The 10292-nt window shown below is 37.6% G+C and overlaps 1 protein-coding gene across 2 annotated transcripts in view; it reads left to right on the forward strand.

Moving 5' to 3' along the window:
- The window catches only part of rpa1 (replication protein A1), a 28159-nt gene extending 18624 nt beyond the window's left edge, over positions 1–9535 (forward strand). For both annotated transcript variants that reach the window (XM_065281042.1, XM_065281043.1), the window contains exons 14-17: positions 4743–4919; positions 6241–6348; positions 6662–6748; positions 8883–9535. In XM_065281042.1, coding sequence (XP_065137114.1) covers positions 4743–4919; positions 6241–6348; positions 6662–6748; positions 8883–8987 — 477 coding nt within the window. In that variant the 3' untranslated portion in view covers positions 8988–9535. The remainder of the gene's footprint in view (positions 1–4742; positions 4920–6240; positions 6349–6661; positions 6749–8882) is intronic.
- Positions 9536–10292: the final 757 nt, after the last annotated feature.

Below are 10292 nucleotides of genomic sequence, written 5' to 3' on the forward strand. Positions count from 1 at the left end.
AGTGTCTAATAACGGAAATATGGATTGATGTAAAAACCCCAGTTGAGTTAAAAATTTGTTAAAATACTTCACCTTTCTAAATACTTTGTCTGGTTTACTAATCAGTCAGTCCTTTGTGATGCATTTTCTGAAACCAAACACAGGGCGAGTCACTTTAATACACGGTTACAACTCTCCCTGCTCATTAATCAGCCATAATGACCTTCCCATCTTCCCAAGATTTGTGATTAGGCATTACTTGCATTATAAAAGAACAACGATGAAAACCAGAGATTAGCATGACTCCGTTTACCAAGCAAAATAATTAAAAGATCGTACTATAGATTGTACTCTAAGCTTCATAATAAATCTGCCCCATCCTTCTGTCTTTTACTGTTTTGGTTTTCTGTCATGTATATTAAGCCTTATCTTTTAAAGGAGCTACACAGACTAGCAGTTAATAAACCTTACCTTTCACATGTTATTTCCCATGGATTTGGTTTTGACGAAACTAGTGATAGTGGTTCCCATTGGGACCGTTGTTCTGTTTTCAGGTGTCTCTTTTTATAGCTGAGAACAAGCGTTAAGCATAACAGACTGTTTTTATTTAGGCAAGAGCATTGGGAGATGAGAATCTGTGTTCAGATGGCAATATTATAGAGGTGATGTCTGGAGAAGAGAGAAAAATGATGAGCTTATCAGGTTGAGCAGAATGATGAAGAGGGAGTGCAGAATGAAGCCTCACAATATCAGAAGAGAGGATAAAAAATGGGAGGACCGCTTTCACATGTCAGACATCAATTATTAAAGCAGAGAAAACCGGACTGTTTTCTTGACATTGTAAATCTCTGATGCATGCCAGAAGTAATGATTTAGAACAGAGACATGCATGACAATGCTCTGGAATACGGTATCATCATTCAAAAGTTGTCAAGCAAGTAAAATGGCTGATGTTTGTATTCGTCTGTTGTTGTGTGGCTGCTTACATTAATAACTGCAAGATCCATCCTTGCCATAGATATAGAATAAGCATGCAAAATGATAGATAGCATTTAATGTCCCTCCTAGAAAATGGGTGGGATTTAGTGGGCCTGGTTTTGACTTAATGCTCAGGTATGATTTTTCATAGATATGGTGATCGTTCACTACCCTGAAGTCTGTTCTGGCTCCTGTGGTTTTGAAAATATTTTAAGTATCGCTCTAGTCCAAAACCTTCCTTCAGGGTTCCCACCGGTCCTTGAAAGTATGTGGATCTGGGGAAAAAAATTTGAGGCCCTGGGAAGTTTTTGTAAAATATACATACATAGATACAGGTCATTGAAAGTGCTTGAATCTATTTTATGCAAGAAGTTTTCTAGGAAAAAATCCATATTATTCCCTATGTAGTGTAAGATCATTTAAAAAAATTCTAGACTTTTTAAGCACACGTGCTAAACTGTTCACTTTAAATGTTTATATCTTCTTTATGCAAATGTTGATTTATACCAAAAGGCTTTTTTGCATAATTGTGTTTGAAAACGTCTCTGGTTACGTATGTACCTGTTGTTCCCTGAGAAGGGAACGAGTTGCTGCGTCTCCCTTGCCATACTTCCTGCGTCCCTGTAACGCAGTCTTTGGCAATATTTCAGATAGCGATATACTTCCTGGCTCCCGCATCACCCTGTCTTTGTCGTTAAGGTTGCCATTGGTTGAATTTGATATACAATTTCAGACGCACTTACCCCAAAGTGTCACCCCAGTGACGCAGTGCAAGTTCCCTCAAAAGGTAACTGTAACAATGTATCTTTAAAGGTAACACAATGTAACCTAGCTCTCACTTGAAATGTGTCCCCACATTTAGTCCTTGAATTTGAGCGTATTGGCCCTGGAAAGTCCTTGAAAGGTCATTAAATTTGAAGTTTACTAAGGTGTGGGAACCCTGCTCCTTAATACCTGGGTGCTATAGGCTCATGGATGCCAACATTTATCTGTGATGAAATGCATTCAAACTCTTACCTTGGTCTCTTTCCTTCAAATTTGTAGAAATATGAGGTCAAGTCACTAAAAGCTCACAACCCATCGTCTGTAATTAAATGCACTCCTCACAAAAAAAATTATGACCCAGTTTTTTTGTCCCACTGTGTAGAGTAATAAAATGAGCCACTTACACATAATTTCCTGCTACCCCAACCTGCGTAATGAGTTTAAGTAAAATTGTCAACCATGTTGACAGGCATTAGGAAACAAGAAATGTGCTCTACACCCTTTTTCAGGAACCATTCGTCTTTGAAGCGAATGTGACAATAATGACATGGGTATTTACTGGATTAATTATTGTATTTCAGAGAGGCGAAAAACAGTTAAAAGGATTTTGTCACTAAGTGAAATGACAGTAATTCGCAAGGATATTTCACTTAGCTTTTTTCTGCTTTATGTCATTGTCGTTCACAGTTCCCTAGAGGCTTTTTATTTATTTGTAGTGACACTGAATATCAATTCTCCCCCTACGAGAAGTTAATTGGGGTCGAATTCTCAAAGCGAAACAACTGAGTGGTCAGCAGTAAACCTGTTAGGAAAGAAATCAATTACAGTAACACATTTTCATTGTTTTTTTGTTTTCGTAGCTCATTTCCTTAGAAAATGTGGGGTTAAGACTTTGCCAGAGGCACTGTGTAGATTACGGTCTATGGAGAGATTAAATCCATGGTGGGCTGAATTCTCAGTCCTGGCAAAGTGCTTAGTTTTTTTTACATTTCATTAGAGTCAATTTTACAGCATAAATATGAATCAAGACCTCATTTTCTAAGGAGGAGTTTCTTAAGCCCATTGTAGGTCATTTCAAAGACCAATCTCATCTCGGTGCACTCATCAACGCTGTCTGCCAAGTAAACATTGATGGCGTGTGTGTGTTTAGGTTTAATGTGTTTCCCTGGAGCTCTTGTGAAGAGTAGCTGTCAAGCCAGAGTCATGCTCATGTCCAGCCAGTGACCCTTTTTCCACCCTGTAATCTGTCGTCTTTTGTGTCTCTTGCTATTCTGTCTTTTTCTCTGTGATGTTTGTAGTGCAATAAGGTGCCCTTAACTGACTCTTTAAAACTTTTGCTTTCGCTTTTTCTTCATGCTGCAAAACACATTTTTCTACTCCAGGAATAGGGTCCAAAACTAAATATTATGTGAGGTTTTTATTTCCTATTCATTTTATATTTGGCATTTTCACAGCCTTGTTTACATAGTAGAGGCACGGCTACAGAGATTATATAGCAGTTTTCTAGCCGCAAAGTTTTGTTTTCATTAATGCAATATAGGGGGAAAATTAAGTGATGGAAGAATATGTTAGCCGTGTTGTTTGGCAAGCACCAGTTTAGCCTTAAAAAAATCTGATACACAATTTTACATTTTCCTTGGTGTGTAAGTGTGCATTAGTACATGTTAACGATATGCAAAAGGTACAAACACCAAAGTAAACAATGTTTACCGCATGTTAGCGTCTCCAACGTAAATGTATTTTCTTGGACTACAACAAACACACGAATTGTAGGAAATAGTTTACTTCCTGATTGAATTCAGTCTGTAAGTTAACTCCTCATTGTGAGCAAATCCTTTAAGCATGGTACTAAGGAGCGTCACATTTCCGGCTAACGTAAGAGGTATTCAGACCAATCTCGACGTACAGATTAGCTGGCCAATCAGGGACACAGCGCGTTTCAGATCGATGAGTGTTGTCCAAAATCAGTGCGTTTCAGGAAGACAGGTATATCTACAGCTACAAAAATGTACGGTATGTGGAAAATAATGTGTTTTTTAAACCATAAACCACGTGAACACATTGTATTATACCAAATACACAAAATAACATTGTTTTTAAGAAATGAAATAGGTGCACTTTAAATATAAAAACTGTTGTTCAGTACCAACCAACCAGCATTTTAGAATAGTTTGGTCTCAGCGGAAAAACTTATTTACCATAAAATAAAAACACAGACATTTAAATAGCATTTAAACTTTAGTTTTTGTGATGCTACCCATGCATTGATGTGTTTTATTGTATTTCATGCCAATTTTATTTTAGATAATTGTTTCTCATAACATTAACCATGGGAATTGTGCCTTATGCTTGTCTAAGTCATAGGAAACCAAAGTATTCTGATTAAATGGTAACTCTCATCTGCACAAAATAATTCATAGTATGTTAGTGTTTCCTGTTTCATCTGCAGCTTCAGTTGCTGTGTGTTTTGTGTCCTATTGTCTTTTTTGCATACATTTAGTGCAGACCCTTTGACCTTCCCTCCAGGTGCTTTACGGCTGCTGTTTCCCTTCAGCCCTCCAGTCCTGCTCTAAAGTCCTCTATGTTTATGCATGTTCTGTACTTTGCATATCCCACTTTATAATGAATATGGGCAGTTTTTGGTTTGCATTTTTTTGGCATAATTGGGAAACAGGGTTTATGTTCCATGTATCATATTATATAAGCTCTGTATTTATATTCATATAAACAAGAGTATACAGTGCAGTTAGTCTTTAGATTTTGTCTGGACCCTGAGAATCAAATATTTTTACCTTAATGTTGCTAGCATAATGTTCTGCTATCAAAACTGTAAAATGCCTCATATGGAAGTATTGGAATTATGTAAAGAAGAAAAGATCAAGCCACACTTGCTTTGCATCCTTCATAATGTGCCACCAGCTGATGTTTTTAAACTGTTATCTGGCCAGTACTGAACTGGGAACATATACTGTTTATGTGGTCTCCAGGCATTTATTTCAACTGTCAATTTCTGTTTTCAGGCTGATTATTTCTCCTGTGTCGCCACTATAGTCTACATGCGTAAAGAGAACTGCTTGTATCAGGCTTGCCCAAGTAAAGACTGCAACAAGAAAGTGGTTGACCAGCAGAATGGGATGTTCCGCTGTGAGAAATGTGACAAAGAATTTCCTGACTTCAAATATCGCCTCATGCTCTCGGTAAGACTCTTCCTCTTGGATCACCTTCCCCTTCTGAAATACAAAGTCGAGCTTTGTGCTTTTGTATTTATCTCTATGGCTGACTGTCTACTTCCTGTCTTAAGTTGAATTGTGTGCTTTTTGAGCTGTGCTTCACAAAAACCAAGCAAAAACAAGGATTGTTTTTATAACAATTGTCCAGAGTCCTTTCATTGGCAAACAGAATGTGTGCATCAATGGTCTGGATCTCCAAGCGGCTTTGCAAACTGCGCTTAACCCCGGGTTATCTTTGTTCTAAACCACGCTTTTAACTGTAGGTTAAGTAGCATTTCACACTTGTAATTTAGAACCTGGGTTATCCCTGTAATTAACTCAAGGTTATGACACCCAGTTAACCCCACATTGCTTGTTGTGCAATGTGCATGTTATGTTAAACTATAATAATAATAAATAATGTCATATCATTTTTGTCTTCAAAAAAAAAAAAATGTAAAAATCGAGAATCGGATCGAATCGTGACCTTAGAATCGAAAATGTAATCGAATCGAGGATTTGGAGAATCGTGACACCCCTAGTGGTGTGAAACATTAGATTATGAATACCCAGGGTTACCCCCTGGTTAAGTATGAACAGTGTGAGATGTGAAACTTATAACCTAGAACAACGTAGGGTTAACCATTACAAATCTGAAATCCCTCAAGTGGCTTAATAACAGTTGAGAAATTGTTTTAGCTTGTGCTTGCTTTGTTGTTGTTAAATATCTTTCTCATTTCCTTCGGATACTCAAAATAATAATTTCTAAAACAAATAAGTACAACATTTTATTTCTGTTGTTCTCATGCTGTATATTCATTGCTCATTTGAGGCCACTTTGTTTCTGTTTTGCTGTTAATCAGCTCAGGCTGTATTTTGTTAATTGCTCTTTTTTATATTTAAATCTGCCTGTCGTTTTTCGGGAAGAGGCGGGAATGGACAAATTAAGCTTGATTATCTTTATTCCTGCTGGTGTACAACCAAAAGCATTTAAAAATAGCAGCTTTAAAATATTATAGCTCATTTAAACGGCACGTCCCATGTTGAAATAAGCCGATTTCTCTTTTGTTTATTTTCCCGTCTGCCTTCAGTGCATTGCTGTCCTTAGCTACACTGCAGCATCTGTTTGGACACATAGTAGCTCAGATGTGCATGACCTGGCTCATTTTTCCCATCCTCACCGCCAAAACTGCCTATTCAACTTAGCCTATATTCATTGGATGTGTCTTGTAATGAGTCTTCAGGCGTGAAGTGTAAATGAAGCGTTTTGTTTTGTGTTATTGCTAATAGCCTTTTAATTCCCTGCCAGGCCAACATTGCTGATTTTGGAGACAACCAATGGGTGATGTGTTTTCAAGACAGCGCCGAAACCATTCTAGGCCAAAACTCGGCTTATCTCGGCCAACTCAAGGATTCTGTAAGTTTCTGACTCCTTTTCTTGTTCTATTTTCCTATGCTTTTCGTTCATGTGATATATAAAAGCGTGGCCTTGAGGGTTGGCCTGCGTAATACGCAGATGCTCAGAGAAGCAACACATTGTGTGTGAATTGGGATCGTTTTCTTTTATGAAATAGGCTTTCAAACCCAAGGATTTTTTAACAAGGTCTTACTCTGAATGATTTAATTAGTTTCTAATAGCGCAGTCTGTGTCAGAGAAACAATATCCATTTACGTGACATTGTTTTAAACCATGTAATAATTCTTTCTTGCCCTGTTGTCTTTGCTCACAGAATGAGGCAGCGTTTGATGAGGTCTTCCAGCATGCAAACTTTAATACCTTTCTCTTCCGGAACAGAGTAAAGCTGGAGACCTACAATGTAAGTTACTGTTTCCTGCATTACCACCTAAACTGTTTTGAGCTCGACCACATTCAGAGCTAGCCAAAAACACATTCAAACCATTTGCTTTGTAGTGTAGACGCTCATGTGGTCGAATGTATTTGAACAGTCACAAAAGACCACCTACTCTCTGCCTAATCTAATGTGTGATGTACAATGTTTTTACAGCGGTCCAGACTTTTAGAGGGAGCCAACAGTGCAGTCTTAAGGCTATTATTAAAGGACAAGTTCGGTATTTTAGACTTAAAGCCCTGTTTTCAGATTGTTTATGGTGAAATAGAACGGTTTTGACTGAAATTTCGACATTTGCGGCTGCCCTGAGAATTTTCGCGTGTTTGTGTTTCATCTCACACCTCTACAATGGGTTTAATGGTGCACTGGAACAATCCTTCCTAAAATGCATTAAACTTTCGTGAAACTCACCGAGTGGTCAGGGGTGTTCACTGATATGCACACACAAAAAATATTGTGCTTTTCTATATTTATGTAGCAACAGTTATAAGAGTTTCAGGCTGTAATGCATCTGAAGCAGCATTTGGTTGGAAACGCTGATGTTTCACTAAAAAAAGTTCTTGTTACTCGTTTACTAAACGAAAATGTTTGCTTAATTGCGTATATAAAAAGAGAGAAGGAAAACACATTTTTAGTTGTTGAAATTAACATTTGGAGCCAAACAAAGCGTGTACATTGGCATGTGTTGTGCACATTTTGGCGTGATTGGGAATTATGAAAATTGACGCACGGTTCCAGTCCACGTTCGGTCTATCGTGGTTGCTGGTAATGAGAATTTCTCGTTGCCTCGTTCCTTCACCACATGGCGTACCACACGTGAGAAACCCAGTTGTAGATAAGCTGAGGATGTTTGTGTTGTGGGTTTCTGTAATCCTAACGGCAAGAACACCACCTACTTCATTTCTCATCTTCAAACACGCTGGCTCAACATCTCAAAAGACCCAATGCGGTTTTCCTCTTCCGCTGCCCCGGATCATAATTATTGGAGTTCAGATTCATGCGTTACTTCTCAAAATTCATATTAACTTTAATTTGACTCCGTTCCATATTAGATACATATCATTTTATAGCCTTAATTGGGTAGCTTATTTCTGTAATCGGGTTAGCCGTATATAGCCGAGCTGCAGTTGGGGTCTGTGTAATGTGATTTATTATTCTGGAGGGAAATTTGTATTCATCTGAAATGCAATGTCTGAATACCTGGAGATTGTTATATTACATGTACAGGTAATAGAGTGAGAATACAAGGCCACAGTCAGCATTCTTGAAGGTCATATCAAATGATCACATAAATATCGAATACAATAGTAGTGAAAGGGTGATTTATCATTATTGAATAGTTTCTAGTTGGTCATCTAATGAAATAGGAAGTGTTTTCTGTTTATATTGCTATGATAACTACTCATATTTTTTCCTCTGCTATCTGCAGCCATATGAGAACTAAACTGTGACCCATGGGTTAAGATCCTCTAAATGAATTGCTAGTCTAGTGTTTAAGCATGTTATTTGTGCTAAGTTATTCAAATGCTGCATATTCACTTGGTTTCATATTTGTGTTTTTTAAGCATATGGCCTTGAAAGGAAAAGATCTCATTAAAGCTTATTAATGTTCTGTATATATAACAGATTTACATATTTAAACCAGCAGGTTGTCTGTTAGTGGGAGTCAATAGTTTGCCCTTTTTCTCTCAGGGAGTATCGCATTTAAAGACGTTTATCTTCCTTTGTACATGCAAATGCCTGCAGTTGTGACTAAATAGGTTTGTAGGTTAAACTAATGGAGTTAAAAGTTTCCACAGGGCTCTTTAGGAGATACTTTTCCAAAATGTGAGATCAGTTTAGAGTGCTCGACTCTAAACTGTACGGCTTTTTTTTGCAAGCTCGAACTTGGGATACGCTTTTCTCCCAAGATCATTCCCTCTCCGCCTTTGCTTGCTTTATGGATGCGGCTCTACATGCTTGCGGTCGATTTGCACTTAAAAATAGCACCCATTTATATTCAGGCGGAAGACACTTGCTCTCTTAAGAGACATTAGAAGTTCTTCTTGGTGGCGATAAGTTGAAATTCAGGCTTGTAATTATCTCTGTTTTGTCTGCATAGGATGAATCTCGCATTAAAGTGACAGTGGTGGAGGCAAAGCCAGTGGACCACAGAGAATACAGCAAGCGGTTGATCATCAACATAAGGAAAGCGGCCACACAGTAAAATAAACTGCTGCAGTCATACTGAAGAAAAACTCGTAGTGTGGCACTTTTTGTTTCTTTCAGTTACATGTACATACTAATTGTACTGCTTCCTTTAAATTTAGTTTTTTATGTGTATTTTTCTTTATAGTCTCTCTGGCTTTTTCTCATTTGTGTTTTGACCATTTAGTTCACAGAAGCTTGTTTTAAGATTTCAGAAACACTGCAGGATCAATACAGCTCGTGCTGGTTTCCCTAGTGACCCAAAATTGAAATATTGCTTTGAAATTGCTGACACATTTTGTGATAGTGAAGAAGGATTTTGCAGAGTTTAGAGAACTGCATATCACAGTTCATTTTCTGTTGTTAGCTTGGCTTGAGAAAAATACGGCCAGTGTCTCTGTAAGAACGCTCGGATCAGACCTGCAGAACCTTGATAAGCTCATTCGCGCACTCTTGAGCTTGAACTTGGCACACACAACACACACACACTGTATTTGTATATATATGTAGACTGTATTTCGTTCCTATTTCTGTTATGCAAGTAATAAAGCTGTTTGTGTACACAAAGTCTGTGTGGCGCTTCGTTTTGTACGGTAGCCTGAATGTAACTGGGAGAGATTTTCTGAGCTTAAACCAATGCAAGAATTAGCACAAGTGCTTGTGTTTGTACAGTACATTGATAAAATGATTTAAATAATAAAAACTTTGGAAGAATTATGCACAGTATTGTGCCCAGAGGTCCAGTTTATTTTTAGATTACTATATGGCAAATTGAAATGTTTTCGTTTTTTTAACCTTGTTCAGTGTTATTTTGATGGCAGCACATGAGGCAATTATGGTGGATTTGTATTAAATCTTCATTAGCTAAATTACATAACCAGCTGTTGTACCTGGAACAAAACATGATTGAGCAATGTTGTGAAGCTCATCACAACTGATAATTCATTGTTTATTCATTATCAATTTACTTTTTATACTGAAATTCAGTGCCATCCGTAAGTGTTGGGATAGTAAAAAGAGAAATTTTGCCTTTTGGTCCCAAATTATGGAGAGCACTCTATGTGTGGTCCTAGTAATCCCATCTGTTTGGGGACCAAATTTCTCCACAGAGATGGTAATTTTTGACTGTGTGTGGACTTTTTTTGTCTCCATTGTGAAAAAACAAATCATGCTAAATTATGTTTATATGAAAGTGTAAAAATGCAGAAAGTTTTTTGTGAGGGATAGGATGGAAAAGGTGATAAAACAGGGTTTCCCAAACTGAGGTACACAAAACCCTTCTGGTTTGCGAAGAAATTGCAGGGGGTACATGAGTTGATGAAAA

This window comes from Paramisgurnus dabryanus, chromosome 8 (assembly GCF_030506205.2).
Source record: "Paramisgurnus dabryanus chromosome 8, PD_genome_1.1, whole genome shotgun sequence".
Lineage (NCBI taxonomy): Eukaryota > Metazoa > Chordata > Actinopteri > Cypriniformes > Cobitidae > Paramisgurnus > Paramisgurnus dabryanus.